At 40.7% G+C, this 22,010-nt stretch overlaps 1 protein-coding gene across 1 annotated transcript in view; it reads right to left on the bottom strand.

Annotated features, from left to right (window-relative positions):
* The window catches only part of LOC132366910 (dihydropyrimidinase-like), a 79,368-nt gene that overhangs the window by 6,023 nt on the left and 51,335 nt on the right, over positions 1 to 22,010 (bottom strand). Inside the window, 1 exon segment of the mRNA XM_059924365.1 lies at positions 4,658 to 4,865. Coding sequence (XP_059780348.1) covers positions 4,658 to 4,865 — 208 coding nt within the window.

The following is a 22,010-nucleotide window of genomic DNA, read 5'->3' as shown; positions in this document are numbered from 1 at the left end:
ATCAATAAGTATTTACTGGATGAACATTGGTTAGATAAAACATGAAAAGAGAGTACTTACAAAGTCCCTGTATACAGTGATGTACTGGTAAATGTTGACAACCCACCTTCCCCTTTTCTCATCACTCCTAAAGCCCTGATTTATAGCACTTGCCTATTTCTGTTGTGTAAATGCTCTCACCATGGCTGATTTCAAGCTACTGACACCACTGAATGAGGAGTTGGGAAGGGATACATGCAAGTGTCTCTCATAAGCCAAAATGAGCTGGCTCCAACATATGTATCGCCTTTTGCGATTACTAGCAATCAATCCGAGGAAATCAGAATTACATGGCAGCTGATGATATGAAATTATTTTCTCTGAGCTACCACATTGAGAAAGACATTGACAAACTGTTATTTCGGAAATGGAGAACACCCGTTTCAAGGACTAGATCAGCCATCCATTTAATTTTATCTTATCTAAAAGGCAAATTATGCTTATGGTTGCAAAGGCACAAGCCAGTTTAAAGGCTTTGGCAGCAGTATTCTGAAACCATGCATTACTCCATGAAGTTATCCCTGCTTCTCTAGAAAATGCAATGTGACCCTAATTTTCCAAAATAGATTGGGTTGCTTATTACTGAAAAAAGAGAAAAAGGGATGACTTGAAGAATGTCTGTGCTTCCAAATTTTGGTAAAAATTATAATACCCTAAACACACAAAAATTCTAGGAATAATAAACCATTTGAGTTTAAAAAGTTTTTGTTTTTGTTTTTTTTGGTAAAGAATGAATAGTATGTAAGTTGATTTTCTTCTTTCAAAATGTACTTGAACACCCAAGTTGCTGTTACCGTGGCCCTCCATGTGCACAGCTGGTTGAGTACATGGATAGAGAGGGCCAACAGTATAAGGGACTTGAGCAGCTGTGGGTTTTGGTATCTGCAGATACTGAGCACCAAACCCTATGGATACCGAGGGACCATGTCCTTTTTTTCCTTCCTCTTTTATTTTTCTTTCCTGAATCCCCCAACCCTCTTCCTTAAGTGACTTTTTATATTGAATTGAAATATGTATTTTATTATGTAACATTTATCAAATAAATTTTGAGGTTTCATCTTCTGATTTAAATTTTTTCCCTTAAGGATCCCCTGTTTAAATATTAAAATAAAGTAAACAATTCCCTGAAGCTGTCAAATTGCATTACAATGTCATTTCTGTCCTTTGAAATTCCTCACAATATCCGTTAACAGTGATAGCTGCACAGCACGATGCCAAGTTTCACTAAGTAATAAAATCGTGGATAAGAATCAAGTTCACAGACAACCCCACTGTTTGGGACGAGGCAAGAGGCAATCTTCTGTGTAAATTTATTTCAAGTCCTTTCTATGACCTCTGAAACTATAGTCTTTGCTCCTTCCATTTGCAATTTGTTTATTTATCAAACGCCTACTACATAGGAAGTACTGGGACTAAGAAAGTAAGTTCCTCAAAGAACTAAAATTCTAGCCAGGAGACCAGCTGAGTTCTGGGACTGACAAACACTGGCGTGTCTCTACAATCTGTGCTTTGGAGTCCAGAGTGGCAAGTGATTAATTTTCTTGGGAAGGATAACAGGAGAGCAGGAGAAATGGTATGGGCCTTTCCTGCTTGCCTTCAAACTCTTATCCTCACTTACAAAGAAATCTGAATATTTCAAATGAAAACCAAAGTAAGAGCTCTAATTACCTCATGTGAATTTAAAATCTAGGATTCCTAACAACTCTTTTTAACTTTAGCGTAATATTTTTCTTCTATGAAATTATCTTCGCCTAATGGAGAGAAAAAAGGTCTGAAACATCTCCACACAGTCCCCCAACCTCATTTTATTCATTTTATTTGATACTTTTTCCACATCAACACTTTTTAAAATAATGCATTCCCCATGATTTGAGTTTCACAATCATTTTCTTCTCTTTTCTTGCTCTACAGAGGTCTCATGTACAGCGGGAATCAGAAAGGTCTTATCACACACCCTGGCTCTTACGTTTACTTACCGCTCAGCCCAGGGAAAGTTACTTAATCTTGCTGAGAGTCAGTTTCCTATTCTGTAAAATGGGGATGATAATATCTCCCACATGGCTTGTTGTGCAGGTTAGGTAAAATAATGAATATAAATTACACCAAATACAGTGCCTGGCAGATAGTAAGTGCTCAGAACAATATATTATAATGCAACTATTATTTATTGTTATTGTAAAAACAATAATGCACTAGAATACCTAAAAAGTTGGTGTCAGAAGAAAATATTGAGAAACTAAAATAACTCACAAAATTGATAGTGAACTCCTAAAAAATGATGTTGGCATTAATTTTGCCAATAAAATACCCAACAACAATTTGAAAAGGAGAACTGATGAAGCCAGTCATTCGGTGATCTCGGCATATTTTCCCTACAAGAGGAAGACTTAGGCAAAGTCAGTCCTTTAAATACAGTCTGTCAGGGGTTCCCAGTTAGTCTAGTGTCCCTGCTGGTGGGCAACTGGTACTGACAGCCTGGAGCAGGCTGGTCCTGGATTCACTTCAAGTGTCACATGATTCATCACCCAGTTCTGTCGGTACTATCTCTTCTAAGTCAACGCTTATCTGTTCATCCCTTGGATTACTACTACAAGTGTCATGAATAAACTAGCTGCCATCAAGGCCTCTCATTTAGATTTTTTCCCCAAACCTAGTTCAGAATAATTTATCTCCCATTAACTCATTTAACTCAATCTTTATGGTTTACGTTATATGGTTTATTGCTTAAGCATACAGCTTTTGTCGTCAGATAACCGGAGTTTATGTTTTGGTCCTGCCATATACTAGCTATGTGACATGACCAAGTTTTTTAATTTCCTGAAGCTTCAGTTTCCTAATACTTAAAGTGGGGAAAATAATACTCCCTCGCTCACAGGGTTGTTACAGTGACAGAGCCCCTAGCATTGTGCCTTGCCTTCAGTAAAAGCTCAGTAAATGTTAGTATTGCTGTTATTTACCATGTGATGTTTAGAAATACATGGAAACCTTATAGCCTCTACCTACCTGTCACCTGTCAGTGTCAATATTTACAAATTAACTCCCAGCAAAATAAATTGCAACCTTAAATATTTTGACTGAAATACAGTATATAAAGAATTGTAGCATCCTGAGAATTTAAAGCATTCTAGAGCACTTGTTTACTTAATCAAAGCTTTAGGAAGTGGTTAAAAAGGATGAATCTTATCTAACAAACTCTGAGAATCCACAAGCAAAAAATTTTCACAAGACATTAGAGGAGAAATCAAAGAGACTACAAGACCCAAACGAAATGAATCGGAAAACAGCCAGAGAACTTTGGAAAAAGAGAAATATATTTTAAAATGGAAAGAAGACACAGAAGCCTTAGAACTAACCCAAGGGTTACAAATTCTAATGGCTACACAGCCGGTTTGGGAACATTAATGAGTGAAGCCTGTAGGTGAAAATCAGAAAGGCTGCCTCTGTAGGGCTTGGCCATCCAGCTCCGGCCTGTTCTTACCATGTGGAATTGAGGGCACACGGTGCCCTGCCTCTCTCCAAACCCAGCAATTTAGATGGTTTTAGTCTGAAAATTCTGATATATTACTGTATGTAGTGAAGTGAATTTTTAAAACTGTTTAAAACACTGCGTGAGCTAAACAAACACTGGAAAATGCAAGACATATTAAAAGAACAAACACCTCTTTTTTAACAACTGGATTATAACAAAGACTTGGAGGCCTTTATTATAAATTCGGTCATCAAAGGCGGAAAGCAAAGAGACTGAACTGATGTTTACTGACCTCCTACTGGTGCCTTACGTTTTAAAATCTCATTTGACTCTTGCAATCTGTTGGGGAGAACACACTGTTGTCATTTTCCAGATGAGGAAACAGACCAAGGATGCTAGAGAAACTTGCTCTTGGCCACACAGCTAGGAAAAGGGAAGCCAAGGTAGAATTCATATTTACCTTGACCTCAAACTCCGCCATTGCTCTGGTGGTCATTAGAATACACCTTGCAGACCTTCAACGACAGGGAGCTTGATGTTTCAAGGGACAGTAGTTGAGTTCGAACTCCATCCTTTTGTCCGTTTGAGGACATGCCTCCCACTGCTGTTCTCAGCCAATGACAGCACGCCACGTGGCTGGATGCAGGAGATGGCTCAAGGGCTGCTTGTAGGCCTTGCTCAACCTTTCTTCGTCTGTATAGTAGTCTAGGATGTTTCCACCACTTGTTTTTCTCCCTCTCTCCTTCACTGGGGCCAGGCTTGAACTGCAGGCTGAGGGCTCTCCCAGCCTTTCCCGGGCTCCCACCCATTTTCTCTCCCAGGTGTTTAAAAAAGTCACACCTTTATCCATCTGGATGGCTGCTTCTCAGAGGACCCTGACTAACAGCAATTGTCAAAAGGCCCACAGGGGCCCTACACTTGCCTGGGAAAACCTGACTTGGTCCATTAGGAAACCCGATAGACACCAATCTTCAAAAGAAACTGCATCCATCCAATAATGACTTTTTTCTTTGACAGCTGTATTTGTTCATAACCTCTTCTAACACCCTGTGAATATGTTAACCAATTGTATGTGACAACGCCATCACCAGCATCCAGGAGCAAGTGACAATCCAGCCCGTGTTAACAGCCCACTTAGCCCCAACTCACCTGGTCCTGCTGCTTGATCCGTCTGTAAATATATTCAGCAAATGGTTTACGAGGAATAAACTTCCCGTCTCCTGCTGTGACACTGAAAACTCCAGCTTCATACACCACTTTGCCTCTTGAAATAGTCACCAGGGGCACCCCATGGCACACCATGCCCTCGAAGATGTTGAAGTTAACAGCCTGATGATGAGTTTTTGCCGAAATGGTCCTGACGTAAAAACAAAGATGTTCCCAATCATTACCAGCTCATTTGACAAATATGAAATATTAAAAGAATGACTTAGAAGAAAATTTAGCAACTCTATTAAGCCATAGCTTTATCACTGGAACAAGTGACTTTAAGAATAGAACATAGCATTAACATTTTCTTGCAAAGTAATTACATTTTCTGAGAGAAAAACCCAGTAGATCACTCTTTACGGTGATTAATAAGGGTGGAGCGAGTGGAAGAAGGGCACTGTCTCTCGTTTATAATTTTAAGTTATTTTTATGTATATGTTTAAAGAACAAAATATTAATTATAAAATATTTCAAACATAGATTAGTATGATGAACACACTGACTCAATACCCACTCCACAGAATTTTAACTTTTGCAGACACAGTGGAGGTTTCCTCAATACCTCCCTGTCCCTCAAATTCCATCCCTGTCCCTCCCTTCCCAGAGGCAATCGTTAATTGGTAGTTATCGTATATGGTCTTTATTATGTTGAGGTAGGTTCCCTCTATGCCCACTCTCTGGAGAGTTTTTTTTAATCATAAATAGGTATTGAATTTTGTCGAAAGCTTTTCCTGCATCTATTGAGATGATCATATGGTATTTATTCTTCAATTTGTTAATGTGGTGTATCACATTGACTGATTTGTGTATATTGAAGAATCCTTGCATCCTTGGGATAAATCCCACTTGATCATGGTGTATGATCCTTTTAATGTGTTGTTGGATTCTGTTTTCTAGTATTTTGTTGAGGATTTTTGCTTCTATATTCATCAGTGATACTGGTCTGTAATTTTCTTTTTTTGTAGTATCTTTGTCTGGTTTTGGTATCAGGGTGATGGTGGTCTTGTAGAATGAGTTTGGGAGTGTTCCTTCCTCTGCAATTTTTTGGAAGAGTTTGAGAAGGATGGGTGTTAGCGCTTCTCTAAATGTTTGATAGAATTCACCTGTGAAGTCATCTGTCCTGGACTTTTGTTTGTTGGAAGATTTTTAATCACATTTTCAATTTTGTTACTTGTGATTGGTCTGTTCATACTTTCTATTTCTTCCTGGTTCAGTCTTGGAAGGTTATACCTTTCTAAGAATTTGTCCATTTCTTCCAGGTTGTCCATTTTATTGGCATAGAGTTGCTTGTAGTAGTCTCTTATGATGCTTATCCCACTACCGGGCATATACCCAGAGAAAACCATAATTCCAAAAGACACATGCGCCCCAATGTTCAATGCAGCACTATTTACAATAGCCAGGTTATGGAAGCAACCTAAATGCCCATTGACAGACGATAAAGAAGATGTGGTACATATATACAATGGAATATTACTCAACCATAAAAAGGAACGAAATTGGGTCATTTGTAGAGACGTGGATGGACCTAGAGACTGTCATACAGAGTGAAGTAAGTCAGAAAGAGAAAAACAAATATCATATATTAACGCATATACGTGGAATCTAGAAAAATGGTACAGATGAACCGGTTTGCACGGCAGAAATACAGACACAGATGCAGAGAACAAACGTATGGACACCAAGGGGAGAAAGCGGGGGTGGGAGGGGTGGTGATGGTGGGATGAATTGGGAGATTGGGATTGACATATATACACTAATATGTATAAAATAGATAACTAATAAGAAACTGCTGTATAAAAAAGTAAATAAAACTTTAAAAAATTCAACATAGAAAAAATTATACCTTGAAAAGGAAAATTATATCTTGAATTTCTTTCCCTTGTCTGTGGCAAAACTGGAAATTTGAGGACAATAAAAATAACAAAATATGTTGAATATAACCTCAGCATATTTTGTCATGTATTTGCATATTCATCAGTAGTCTCAGTAGTTTATTAATACTTTTCAATCTTACACAGTATGAAATGACTTCTAAGCTGAATATTTGGAAATATTGGGTGTTCGCCTTTCCCTAAATCACATTAAATGGAAAAGGAAAAAGAAAATCTGGCAGCAGTGGATCATACAAGCATAATCTGAAGTTTCTACAAGCGCTTGCTCTCAGGAATGGATTAAAGAAAAGTGCTTTGCTAAAAATCCCAAGGCTAGGTCAAAGGAATAGCAGCTAAAAGCTCCCCTGCAACCCTAATCTGGAGGGGAGGAGCTGGGAGACTCACTGTGGCACCTCCAGTGGAAATGAACGACACAACGCTGACCTGGTCCTGGGTTCCAGAATCCTGTACCCAATTATCTGTTTGGTTTCCACTCCTTAACACATCCAAACAGAATTCTTGATTTTCCATGATGACTCCAGCCCACACACTCGAGTTTGCTCCTCCCTTGAGTTTCTCATCTCAGTAAATGACACCCCCAGCCACCTTTCCTCACTCCTCAAACCATCATCAAGCCTGTTGGTTCTACCTCCAAAAAAAAAATAAATCCCAAACCTGCCCATTTCTCTCCCCCTCCATCGCTCCCACCGAGTCCACGCCACCATCATCTCTCATCTGGACAACCCCCAACACCTCTTACTGGCCTCCATGTTTCCATTCTTACCCTCCTACACTCCTTACCACCCCCCCACAAAGCTGCTCAAATGATATTTTAAAAATGAACATCAGATCAGGTCACTTTTCTGCTTGAAACCCTCCAGTCTGTTCCCCAAGAGACAAATAACTGTAAAAAAGCCCAGGTAATAATAATCATGAAAAAGAATCTGCTCCCAATGAGAAATATCAGCATGGAAAAGAAAAAGAAGATTTTCCTGTATGTCAGGTAGATACTTTATGACATTCTAGTTCATCTTTATGACACCTCTTCAAGGTAGAGAGTATTTTCTACACTTGACAAGTAAATAAATTGAGATTTAGAGAGGTTAAATAACTTGTCAAAGGACCTACGACTACTTTGATGAAACGGGAATCTTTTCATATTTTTTAAGTTAACATACAATAAAATTTACATTTTTAGTGTTAGTTCTATGACTGTTGACACCTGGATAGATTTGTTATCCTCACAACATTCAGGACACAAACAGTTCCATCGCCCCCCAAAACTCATACCATCCCTGTGTAGTCATAACCTCCCCCCACGCATAACTCCTGGAAATCCTTGATCTGTTCTCTATCTCCAGAGCACTCTCTTTTCAAGAATGTCATGTAAATGGAATCATAGAGTATGTAACCTTTTGAAGCTGACTTCTTTCATTTGGCATAACTATTTTGAGATTTATCCAAGTTGTTGTGTGTATCAATAGGTCATTCCTTTTTAATTGCTGAGTAGTATTCCAATGTATGAATACACCACAGAGTGTTTATCCATTCACCTACTGAAGGACATTTGGGTTGTTTCCAGTTTTTGATGATTATGAATACAGATATTATAAAGATTCATGTATATGTTTGGTGTGAACGCTTTTCTTAGTGTAAATTCCCATGAGTGGCATCACTGGGTCCTATGGCCAGTGTATGCTGCACAAAAAGAGCTTTCAGTATCCTTAGGAACCAACTTACTGGTACAGAGAAACATTTAAAAGGTTAACAAATAGGAGGCAGGTACAAATACAACAACAATAATTTCAAACACTAAGGAGGAGGGAAGAGTACTGATCAAATAGTAAGTAATGTCATTAAAGTAGGAAAATGAATAAAATAGTTAAAGGGTTACTAGGTATAGAATGAGTTATGATAAGTTATGAGTTGGTGATGAAAGACACAAACTTAAAGAAAATAAATCTAGGAAACAACATAGAGGAGATTTAGACCTTCAGGCTAGAGTGTCGTTTTATGACCATCACAATCTCTCTTCGATACTTCCATAGTCTGGGCTACTGCTTTCCTGCATATCACAGTTACACTGATGGCAGAAGCTCTTGGGCTTATACTGTACAATGTTATATAAGCATGTCTGGACAGATGTATTAGTAAGGCTGCTATACAGAGAAAGTAAAATGCATAATAATTCATGCTGAAATGGTTATTTACATACAAGAATGGGAGGCAAAAAAGCGAAAACCCTAAGACATAAAACTTTATTTTTCCAAGCAGGAAGTTAAGAGTTACAGATGCTGTTAGGAAAATAATCTAACAGAAGAAATAAGTTCTATACACAAAAATTGCCATTACAATATCTAAACTATTGAAAAACTGAAGCATAACAATTTCCCAGTGATTACTCAATGGAACATTGGGCTTCTGTGAAAGACTAGAAATAAGAATACACTGGGGAAGCAAAGAAAATGATAATTATATAATTTAAATGGAAAAAAAGTTACAGAAAGCATGGGAAAATACATATGCATGTGGACAAATGCAAAAGGAAATATACAAATTAAAGTGCTTGGGTGGCCTAGGAAAAAACAAATAAATATGAAAGCAAAAGATCTGTGACAACAAAATATCAAATCAGATTTCTCTGCCGCAGCCAAAACAAAGGCCATTTTTTTGACTTTCTCAGCATTGGGGTTAGCAAGAGAAAGAAGGCAATTAGGCAACATCTAAGTGATTCTCTATAATAAGGTATTATGTCAATGAGGTCAAATTAACACAAAATGTAAATTCTCGGCATTATCACCATCAGCAAAAAGAATGTGCTTCCACTTTCACACTGGAAGGTGTCTGACAGGGTGTCATTCCTCACCCAACTTTTTCCTTCCAGCCAGAGCTGCGAGTCTCCAGTTCTTTAGGAACTTCCACACTTCTGAGTCTTCCTTTTCCCTGGGTGCCCTTCTCACTGCTCAGATATGCCCCCTCCCTGCCCCAAGACGCTGCTCAAAAATCCTGGTCCCATGTCAATCATATCTCAATAAAGCTGGAAAAGAAAAGACGAGAAGAAAACAGAAAAGAAAGGAAATGAAACAGAAACGAAAGGGAAGGGAAGGGAAGGGAAGGGAAGGGAAGGGCCAGCTTCTGGTTCCTAGAAGCTGACCCTGACAACCCACGGCAAAACCTTGCATTTTCCTCTGTGTTGTAGCATTATCTGAACCAATTGTAATGATCTCTTGATAATTACAGTGTTTTGGAAATAATAGAACACTGACTTACATGGAATGTAAACATCCAGTCCTAAAGTTCTGTTGTGTACTTAGCATTTCTGGTGAACTGTACAAGCTCATTAGTAATAAATAAATAAAGAAATAAAGGAACATTGTTATAATTATCATTCTTAGTTGTATCTTATCCAGTTAGATGAAACATTTGTTTATTGATACCTAAAAATACTTAGCAATACCAATATTATCAACACGATTAAGTCCGCAGCTAAGTACTATTACACCATGTCCTGGATGGTAATGCTCAAATACAGCTGTGTAAGAGTTTGCCCAAGGTTCATACAGCTTGATATTGAAGGAACCTCTGACAGGTTGGAATCACTGCCACTTTTTGAGCATACTGGTCTATCTCTGACCCCGTCATAAGAAGATTAAAAAAATTGTGGTACATTTTCAATATTTGTTTTCAACAAAAAATAGAATGCAATATCATCATAAGGTTTATAAAATTATTACAAAATGTATTTAACATCTATTCATTACTAGTGCTGTATGGGAGATGTGGTCCATTAGTGGAATGAACACAAGTTCAAAGTCACACAACTGCCTTTCTAAGGACACTTGCTGTTCCTTTGAACATGCTTCCTCCAAGGCAGAGGCCTTCTGTTCTAAGGCAGAAGCCAGAACATGCCTTCCCAGGCCCCTCTGCAGCTGGGGCCCGGTCATGTCGCCTGGTCTCCTCCAAAATGGTGCCCCAGCACCGTACTTTGCAGGGCAAGCTGGTGACTCAGGAAGCAGGTGCTGCAGGATCCATGTTGGTGAAGGTAGAGATGGGTCAATCCTGTTTTTCAGGCCAGCTGTGACAGGGGTTTAGCACTAGGGTCCAAGCCCCGTCTCAGTGAAGCGATCCATGGCAACTGAGCCCAGGGGCAGCGCTGGGGCTCTCTACTGCCCTATGGTAGGCCTGGGGCATTGGCCCTCTCCTCAGCCTGGTCTTCTGGCCCTCCTGGAGATCCTCTGAGTCACCCAGTTCTTTTAGTACATTCCTCTTTTGTTTAACCACCTAGCACAGATTTCTCTTGGTTGCAGCTAAGAACCCTGCCTGATCCATCTTTTGCTTTCAACCATCTTAGAAGAAAGCAGGAACACACGTCTGGGCTCTAACTAGAAGGGATTCAGTCAATGGGCTAACATGTCACCGTCCTAAGGTTCAGCAACACTGTGAGATAAATTGGAGCAGGTGACATGGAGCTTTGCAGTGCATTTCAGCCACACACGTGATCCTCTTCTGAGGGATGCAGTGTAGCAAGCTCTGTAGTTCCATCCCTTAGCATACACTCTCCCTTCTTCTGGTTTCAGCATTCCCCCAGTTTTTCTTTAAGAAACATCTCTCCCCCACTGGAGATATCTGGCAAGATGGTTAGGCATGGTGCCCTATTCTTCCCTAGCCAAGAGAGGGGGAACTGCATTGTTTCCCGGGAATTTGAATCTTTGGTAGAATGACAAAAAGAAATGTTTTTTTAAGGGATTGGAGGGTGCATCCCTGAACACAGAGCAATTCCTGCTGCAGGCTGTCCAGGGCTGCCTTGGACTCTGTCCTTTCAAAGCCTGGAGCACTGACTATTCCTTTGATCTGTGGGCACCCCATGGCCTTCCCACAGAGTGTGGTTTTGCTCATCTGCGTGTAAGTTAGTTGCTATGGTTTGCAACCAAAGACGCTGACTGATGAAGACCTTGTCCTTTGGAGAGTAATTCCTGTAATGAAGAGCCCATGGATGTCTCCAAGGCACAGGTCAAAAGGTCTGCGACTCAAAAAGAAACCAGAAACTATTTTCCACCAAATCTGTCCACAGAACAGATGCGAATGTGGGGCGGTGCTCTGATTCCACTCATCAGTCAAACCAAAGAGCTGTGAGATTCATCATCAAATAGTTTTCAAATTTAACAATATGACAGTCAGCTCAGGAGAGTAGAGAAATACCTTCTCTCTAATTACTGACTGGATGGCTAGGCTGTTGGCCTGTCCTGGTGGTGACAGGAAGGATAGGAATGATTAAAGCCTTCCCGTCTGGTAAGTGAAGCTGGGGTTCCTGGGCCATTAACTCTTCATTAGCAGATTCTCCGTGGTCACCCTGCCCCAAGGGAAAAGCTGCTCTTTGTCAAACTCGCTTTGAGCCTGTATCAAACGGGCACATTTCTCTGCAGAGGGGTGTCAAGGTTGTCTTACTGAGTCCCAATTATACACATCTCCAAGGCTCAAGCCGACAGGAAAGCGGAAGCCTTGAAGATAACATTAAGCTATTTTTCAACTGTGTCAATAACTTTGATACCACTCACGTCACAGCTGCAGAAAAACATTCTGTCCCTTTGCAAATAGCTTCCTATCAAAGAGCTGCGTGCTCTTATAGATGAGAAAATCACTGAAGCAAAATAGCCTGTGGGAGACTGCCCGTGTGCATTCAAAGAGAACACTGGGGAAAGGAAGATAATTTCTTAAAACAATGTGGGTCTTCCTGACCCCAGAGAAATGACTTGTTTAGGTATTTTGTTATACTGCCTCCAACTCAGCCACTTTGTCCATGGCATGGATGGATCCTTACCAGGTTGCCATGAGAACCAAAAAAAAGGTTGAAAGAATCATATCAGGTCCATTAGTGGCTTCTTTAAAAATATACCTCATCTCTCTACACTGTGTTATATGACATCTTGTATATTCAACATGAAGGAATAGTAACCATTTAAAGCTTCCCAACAGCACCATGCAATAGACAAGGATGATGAGACACAAAAAGGTGAATAACTCACCCCATGTTACACAGCTAGTAAGTTCATGCAGCTCAGATGAGATAAAAGGCTGGGCTCTTAACCACTAGACAGTGTTGCCCCTTGAAAGCTCTATGAGAAGCTACTTGGAAAGCATGCAGTCAGTGAAAACATTCTTCATCCACCAGAAAACAAATGGGAAGCAGCTCGTTCCTTACTTCCTAGTGTTTCTTAGTCTGTCTTCTGTTTAGCGGCAAGGGATTTAGGATGCTATTAAAAATTCCTTAAACTGAAATTGGTCATTCTCCATGTGATCATGATGGAAAATATTTTTTTGACATGTGCTCCAACTGTCTATTTCAGACTACTTCTTCTGTCAGTTTCTTGGACGTGACAAGTTATATAAATGGGGAGCAAAGCAACCACATCTCTGGAAATGCTAAGTGGTGCTACTTCAAGTACATTCTCATTATTAAGCAAAGTTGCTGCTCACTGCACCCATCAATCTTTCATCCTCGATGCAGACTTCTGCACCGCCTCCCACAGAAGAGAAAATGGGAACTGCTTCAGCCACATTATTAAATCTAAATTGGACAATAACTTGGAACTCTACTGGTGCTACATGGACAACAAAACACTTAATACAGGTTCACAATAATGCTGCCCAAGCATTGACTTAAAGAAATAAACCGATCGGGCAAGCCGGCTATTTCGTCCTTGGAGTTATGTCATCCAGGTCATGGATGGTGGTGCAGACCATGGTTAGATAAACTGGATTTAGATTCTAGAAAGTTGACCTTGGAAGTAGGTCCCACATCTTTCACCCCCTGTGCCTTGCACAGCACTGAGCAAATAGAAGGCATTTTAGATACATATTTGTTTATCTAAAACTAAGTTATGAGCAAATTTTGACATTACTACTTAACATAAATATTTCATGTTCTATATACTAGTTTTCAGAAAGTGGGGAATTAAAAATAATTTAGTGTCTTGAAGGAAGAGGAGCTGAATGTGAATCAGCAAAAGCTAGCATGATACTAGGATGTATGTCCTATGAATATTAAACAGATAAGTTCTTATAGGTGAGGTATGATTATTAGCTTTCGGAAGGTGAGGCTGTTGGCCTAACATATTGGTAAGAGTTAGAAATAACTTTCTGGGATGGGGTGTGGACTTGGTCTTGTAATTACATTGTCACCCTTCCTGGGAGGCTGCCTTGCCCTTGGCAAGATGACATTGTTTGACAGACTATCTAGGGGCACAACTTGGGCAGAAAAAGATGTGCGTTTTCTACACAGGAATACAATGGGTCAAATTCACACACTATCCTTCTTGCAAACCAGAGTCGGCCAGGTATTTATGATTATGTTCAGCTCTAATACCATATTTCAGGAAGAAAGAAGACTTACTGGAATATAAAGGGAAGTCAGTAGGGTTCTCAATAAAGGGATGGAAAAGAGAACGCTGGATCACGTAAATGTCTGTGGCACTTCTAAACTTTACTCTTTTTTTTTGAAACGAAAAAGATGACCTATTTTCCTTCCATCCCTGCTGAGGAAAATAAAAAGAGGTAGTGAGCAGAAATGCTGGCAGATGAAATGTAGTTTGACACTGGAAGATAACTTCGTGACAATCGGGAGTGAGATGTGTTAGTGAAGAACAAGAGCAAAGTCTGCGGCCAGGAAAGAGATCCGTGGACACAGGCGGCCAATGAACTGTGTGAAATCCACCAGGATGGGCTACAGCACCTCCTCAAAAGTCAGAGAGAATTTCCGGCTCCGCAATCCTAAGAACAGAGCCCTGGCCTCCAGCATTCCCGAGAAAGTGATGAGGCAAACAGAACGTCACATGATTCTATTTCCAAGTCACTTCAATTAGGGGCCCAGCAAGTTCCAGGTGTGGTCAATGTCCATTAAGCTATATTCTGGGTTCTTCCATGTGCACGCCTCACCTCATCTCTCAAGAACTCATTATCTCCATTTAACAGACGAGGAAATGGAGACTGAGAGGGGTTGAGTAAATTGTCCGAGTTACACAGGAAGTACGCGGTCGGGAGGAAATAAACACGGGCAGGCTGAACCCCCATTCCACCCTCCTTCACCACACTCCACCATCCGTGAGCACCCCCTGCTCCAAGGATGAAAGCACTACATTCTTCACTCATTAAAAAGGTCACCAGAGACCACATGTTACCCGCTGGGCGGTAGGTATGCCTTCCTTCCCTGCCTTTTGGGGCAGCTGTAACTTTGCAGTGTTTAAGAGATTAGTCAACAAGTCAACCAGGCCTGCTCTGGATCCCAGCTCTGCCCTTTGCAGCTGTGTGATTTGAAGCAAATGAATAACCTCTCTGTACCCCTCAGTGTCTTCAGCTCAAAACAGATAACCACGTGGATAATGACACCCAGGCCTCAGAGGGTGGAAGTGAAGCAGCGGCCAATGTGCAGCTCCAATTATCTGCGGGCTCATCTGGCGTGAGGAGCCACTGGGGCTGAGCCTGGGCCCAGTGTGTGTCTGGGCCCATGACCAAAGTTTGACATCCACGCCACACCAGCAAGGGCAGAGGCAACAAGAACAGGCACTGGTGTCACTCCGTCCTCCCTGTCGGGCCCAGCTTGCGCTTGTGGTTCCACCTTGTCTCTGCACTTCCCACTGGACCTCCACCTTCCCCTCCCGATGGCCTGACCGCTGGACTTCAAGCTCCAGCATCAGATGCAAAGACAGCAGCCTTGCAGACACTGATCAACCAGCTCCTACAGTTGTGAAAGGTCAAATCATATATACATACATGTATGTGTATACCTATGTATATAGACATGTGCACATATATCTACACACACACATATATGTATATATGCATGTGTGTATACATCTGTATCTGTATCTATATCTGTATCTCCAGGTGGTTCCACTTCTCTGTTTGAACCCTGACTGATACATCCTGGATGGGGTGCTTCTGGGATTGTTTCTTGCAGGCATCTCTCTCTTTCCTTGTCTCTTGCTTTGACATTTTCACTTGCCTTTCTTACATTTGCTAATAGCACCTCAGTGGCTAAGAGCCATGGCCCAGCCATCTATGATGAACATGACAATAATAAATAATAATATTCAGTTGCAGCCTCTATTTCCTGCTTGCTTATTTGTCAAACCCTATGCTAACATCTTTTCACACATTATTTTATTTAATCCTTACAATCCAATGGAAGCAGGGTTTTTTAAATACCTATTTTATAAATGAAGAAATTGAGGCTCAGGGAAGCTGAGTAACTCACCTAAGATCATAAATAAGATTCTGTGTGCCTCAAAAACAAAGCACTTAACCATCATGTATTGCCTCCCACTGTAAGTGATCCATCCAGAACACGAGTCTGGAGCAAAATGCACATTTATATGAAATTTTACCCCATCTTCTTCCAGAAACACTAAAGCACCTTAAAAGGAAAACAATGTGAGGTAGGATAATTAGGGATAAAAACAGAGCAGAGAAACTCTAGAAAAGAAGCTGGTACCAGGCACCTGTGGGTAGTTGAATTTAAGTCTATATAGGAGATTAAACTCATTAGCATAAATTTCTACGCAAAACCTTTCCCGCAAAATAGGCAACCAAAGAATGAATCAATTTTAAGGCATACTGTCATGTTTTATTTTAGACCTTGTGTACAATTTATTCTCATAATTGCCAGAAACCACAAGTGAGGCATGGACAGACTAGGAGGCTTGTCATAGATTTAGGAATTAGAAATGCTCTTATATAAAAATAGAACAACAACTTGGGTCTTCTATCATACTGCTGAAAGCCATGCTTGGGTCACTAAACTCTTCTTGTCTCTGGTTTATCACTTAAATAAATGAGGTAGAATTACTAATTAGGCTTACAATGTTACCATAAAGAAAGTTAGGTTCTAAGAAATGAGCTTCCTAAGTCCAGAATGATAAGAACACTATTTCACAGCTCTGACCTACCAGCCATACACAACTCTATTTGCTTCCAGCTTGAGGCAAAAAAGAAAATGAAATGAAGTCAACTTGGTGGAACATTGTAGAAAATCTCTATCCATCTATGTGTTTATCTCATATTCCATTCATTTAACATGTATTTATTGATCACTACTCCATGCCACACACTGTTCTAGGCACTGGGGATGCAGCAGTGAATAAAACAGACAAAAATCCCGACGGGAACTGAGCTCACACTCTAGTCAAGTCTATTTCTGAATTTGCAAGGACCTCTTTGTTATAAATATGACTCTAACATATGAACAAGGTCAATTTTTCAATAATAATAACATGCATATAGGTCCTTACAGTTTATGCAAAACACTTTCATGTAACTATAGCATTTATTTCTCAAAAGAACCTGGGGAGTTTGCAAGAAATAAGACAGACCCCTTTAAATGAACAGACAAATAATAACACTTTACCAAATGAAAAATGAACAAAGGGCATGAACCGATATTTCTTCATAAGGAAAAAAACCCAATGACTAATAAACATGGAAAAGTATTCAACTTCCTTAGTGCTCAAATATATGCAATTTGTAGCTGAAAGGTAAAAATTTTTACCTGCAAAAGTAACAAAAATCAAAGGGAAAAAAAAAAAGATTGTACCCAGAGTTGGTGAGGAACCATGAGGAGGTAACCACATATGCAGAGAACCCTTAAATGCATATACCCTTTGATATAGTAATTCTGCTCTTAGTAACTCATCCAATAGACATAATCAAAAATTTGGATTTAAAATAGCAAAAGAAAAAAAAAATTTTTAAAACTGTAAAAAGTAATCCAAGTTATAACTAAAATAAAGAAATTATATAGAGACCCTTCTCTGGAGACCACTGCCCCACAGGGTCAGACATCCAACACTGATTAATGGCCCTTTGCAATGTGACATCTAAGGGGCATTTTACCTAAATTGCAGGTACAACTGCACCCCACTGACACGCCAATCGCAAACTAAATGTGCAGAAGTGGATATGCATAAACAGGAGTGAAACTATGATTGACAAAACAAACTGGAATTCTGGAACTATTGTTGATTCGTCTAAGCTTTTTTTTTTTTTTTTTTTTTTCCTATAGGTTCTCACTTTATAAAAGTCATTTAGGGCTTCCCTGGTGGCGCAGTGGTTGAGAGTCTGCCTGCCAATGCAGGGGACACGGGTTCGAGCCCTGGTCTGGGAAGATCCCACATGCCGCGGAGCGACTAGGCCCGTGAGCCACAATTGCTGAGCCTGCGCGTCTGGAGCCTGTGCTCCGCAACAAGAGAGGCCGCGACAGTGAGAGGCCTGCGCACCGCGATGAAGAGTGGTCCCCGCTTGCCACAACTAGAGAAAGCCCTCGCACAGAAACGAAGACCCAACACAGCCAAAAATAATAAATTAATTAATTAATTAATTATTAAAAAAAAAAAAAAAGTCATTTACTTTGACACCTCCCTGCTAGGTAGTAAATCTCTCGTGTCTTACCACTTTGTACGTGATAATGATAATGATATTAATGTTGCTTAAAGTTTTACCATATGCCATGCACCATGTTGAAGGTATTATCTCCTTCCAACAAGGCCCAGAGCTTGGCACTATGATTAGCATATCTACATTACTGTGGGTCTGAGAGGAAACTGAGAATTGAAAAGGTAACTTGTCCAAGGTCATGCAGCTAGTATTTGAGATTTGAATCTAGTGACCCACTTCTGCTCTGAATCCCATGCCCCTTAACTACTGTGCCACACACCCTGACCTTTTACCTTATATTATAGTTATTTGAAGAGTTTTTTAAAAAATTTTATTTAATGTGTCCAATTAGGTCCTAAGTTATATAAGGGGAACACATTTCTCACTCAACTTTGAGTATGATATTTTGCACCCAGTTGGCACTCAATAAATGCTTGGGTCATAAATGAACAAAGTTGCAGTTGTTTTGAAGTCATTTCTGACTCCTTTACCTCATTCAATTTTCAATCTTTCTCCTGGTTGTTAGGAGAACTTTTCCTCCCTGGGGGAAAAATGTCTTAAATCAATTTTTTTCCCCCCATTTTCCTTGCCATCATCTTGTTTGAGGCCTTATCCCCTCAAGCCAGACTCCACCAATAGCCTCCTGACCATGCTTCCAGACTCCAACCCATCCTGCCCACTCATAACCCTAAAATACTATTTAATCAAGGTTTCCCAACTGATGAGCCCGGATGCAAGATTGAAACTCTGAGATCCCAGGGTGACCAGGTGTGGGCAGAGCTCATAGGCTAGTCACCTTTGACCACAAGTATTCTCCCAGGTGACAAGCAGTCATTGAGGATTTGTCTGGACATGAGACTTTCAGTGCTATGGGAAAACTGGGAAGGTTCCAGGCAAACCAGGACAAGTTGCTTTTGCTATATTCTCCTCCCAGTCTCCAAATCCCTTTCTCTTTAGTGCCGTGTACTCTACAAATAACCATTTTCCACTTATGCCATGTAAAAATAGGGAGGTACAGATTTAGATCAATTCAAATCCTCACACAAAGACATTCAATAGCTCGTGCTGCCTAAGAGAAAAATCTTCTGTACTCAAACTACCATTCAAAGCCCTTGGCAGTTTGGCCAGGACTAATCTTGTCTCCAGCTGCCTGCCACCTTGACCCCTCTGCCCAGCCTCCTGGGTCTCTTGATTGCCCACTGAATTATCTTTTCCATTTTCCCTCATTTATCCCTGACTTCTCCATCTGGAGGGCTTTACTGCCCCCGTCTACTTATCCAGAACCGTCCCCAAGGATTCAGCTAGGTCAAAGCCCTTTCCCAAGCCCAACCCGGTCTTCTGTGAAGGCTTGATGACCTCAACTCAGGACAATTATTTGGACCACTCATTGGTAGGAGTCAAGCACATGAGACCCTCCCCACTTCTTGAACTGATGTGTTGAGCGCTTCTAATTTTCCTCTTCCAAGAGTTATCTTATCCTTTCCCATGTTTATATCTTGTCTGTCCAACCAGAATGCAGCCTCTTTGATGGTAGGTGTTAAATCTTATATTTATGTCCCTCACAGCACTTAGCAACGCTATTTCTTATACAGAGTGAGCACGCAATAAATACATTTGTAGGTAACCGGTTAATACTTTCTCCTCCCATCCCCACCATGCGAGGAACTCAGCAACCCTTCCGCACAGATAAATGCTCCTATTTTCTGTGTGTGGCTAAACTGCCTTTTCATTTTTCTGCCTCCAGACTCTTAGCTTTCCTTAAATGCCTGGGTAGGAGAATAGAACCAAGAGCAAAGTATAAACATGTCCCTCCTTGGTGATTAAAAAAAAAAAAAAAACGGGCAGAATCACATTGGGGTGGGGTGGGAGGAGGGGAGACAGGAAGGAAATATTATATCAGAAATATAAAGAAACCACCTTTAAGAAATTTTGGAGAGACAGAGAGCATTCCAAATATAGGAAAAGAGATAGAGAAAAGGTAGGGAGCAAAGGGCTTCACAGGAAAGAAGAAAGTAAATAAAATGAAGCTGTCTATGTTAGAGTATGGCCAGAGAAACCTGCAGAAAGGCCTGGCACAAACGCCAAGCTCTGCGTGGAGGGGCAGCCTGTGTGACCCCCTCCAGAAGGCCGCCGGGGAGGTCGCTGCCCAGTCCCAATTACAGGACTGAAGGCAGGCACAGGGAACTGATGGAGAATTTCCTTCAGGCAGCATAATCTCGGCATAAAAAGCAAGACTGATCCATTTCCCTTCCAGCCAAAAAGAAATCAAGTTAGACAAAGGAAATTAGGCCATAGGTTTAATGTGACTCCAGCTGCCGCTGCAAAATCAACTTAATGTACCTTGACTCTCCTCCCCCAGCTCTCTCTGCTTTGCACAGCCCGCTCTTCTGGGAGGGCACCGAGGAGGTGTTCTGCAGGCACAGGAAACCTTTTAAATGGAAAATGTCCACTGTCCTCTGGTGCCCGAAGAATCCCCCAGCCAGCAGGATGTGCTGGGAAGTGAGATCCAGGAGCCCTGGCAGATTTGCAGAGACCTATATGCCAAGTGCGCACTTGTCACCGAGGACAGAGCACGCAGCCTGCTGCCCTGCAGCCCAGCGAGGAAGCTGTGACCTTGGACTCAGGGGTGCCCTGCTCAGCACCCCCAGCTCACCACTCTGCATGAAGCTACATATATATACACGTATACAGATGCGTCTATATGTACACATAAACTTCATCTCAGTGTATACACGATAAAGTGGGGAAATCAGGGCCAACACGTATGTTTATGCAAAATATGTGAGGCTGTAACCAGAGGCCCTGATGAACAGGAATCCGTTATATGTCTGTGTTCATGTGTCTTTGGTTGATGCTAATATTCTGTATCTCAGGGATTGGGGATGCAGTTAGAATAAGAAAATAGGTACAAAGCCAGGTGTACAGGTGGATATTTGCTGTGTCACCTCAGGGGACAGGAAGGGATCGTAAGCCCAAGTTGTCTAACCCCACTTCCTACCACCCACACCCCATCTCCACATTCCATCCCACTCTGTTAGTGACAGCAGATCCCTGGAATGTCAGGCTCGCAGCTCACAAAACAATGACTGCAGCCAAAAAGCAAAAGCCACCACCTCTCCACTAACCCTGCCCCTGCCACCCAAGTAAGGAGTGAGATTATGCCTCACTTTTGTCTTCAGCTGCCTACTGTGGTCTTTGACACATGGCAGGGGTCCAATATATGGTTCTTAATAACTGAATAAATGAATGTGGGACAAGATAAGAGGTAATAGAGACAAATGGATAGTTCTGCATTTACTTACAAAGAATCGAGCAATTTTATATCTTTCTACTGGCAAAAATTGGACAGCATTTGATGTAAAACAAATCAGGGACTAGACAGATGTCCTATAGAAACTCTCACACATGTATACAAGCATGTACACACTGTCTGAAACAGTGAAAGACTGGAAACAACCTAAATGTCCACCAGCATAGGAAGATATATAATCAATCATGCTATATTCATAAAATAGAATACGATACAGCAGTAGAAAGGAATGAAACACCTACACACATTTCGACATGGTTAGGTGCCAATAAACATAATATTGAGAAAGTTGCACAATAATATATATGGTACAATACAATCCATATAAAGCCAAAAATACACAAAATATATTTATTGTGTATATACTGTGCTTGGGAATGCACCTATATATATATATCGTACAAATAGGAAGAAATGCATGGGAGTAATAAACATCAAATCCAGGATTCAAGGTATTTATTGGGGGAGGGGAGGAGATGGGCTTGGGAAGGTTAATACACAAATGTTAACTGCATTATTCTTTGTGACTTCTGTTTATATTAAATATTGCATCTTTGAAGAATTATGGACACTGTAAATTACTATCTGCTCAAATGGACTTAAAAGTGTGAAACAAACAAACAAACAAACAAAAACCATTTAGCATAATCCTGTTATCTTAACATAAACACCAGAGAAGGCCCAA

This window comes from Balaenoptera ricei, chromosome 6, assembly GCF_028023285.1.
Source record: "Balaenoptera ricei isolate mBalRic1 chromosome 6, mBalRic1.hap2, whole genome shotgun sequence".
NCBI lineage: Eukaryota > Metazoa > Chordata > Mammalia > Artiodactyla > Balaenopteridae > Balaenoptera > Balaenoptera ricei.
Note: the sequence above shows the minus strand (reverse complement) of the source record. Positions and strands in the feature narration are given on the sequence as shown.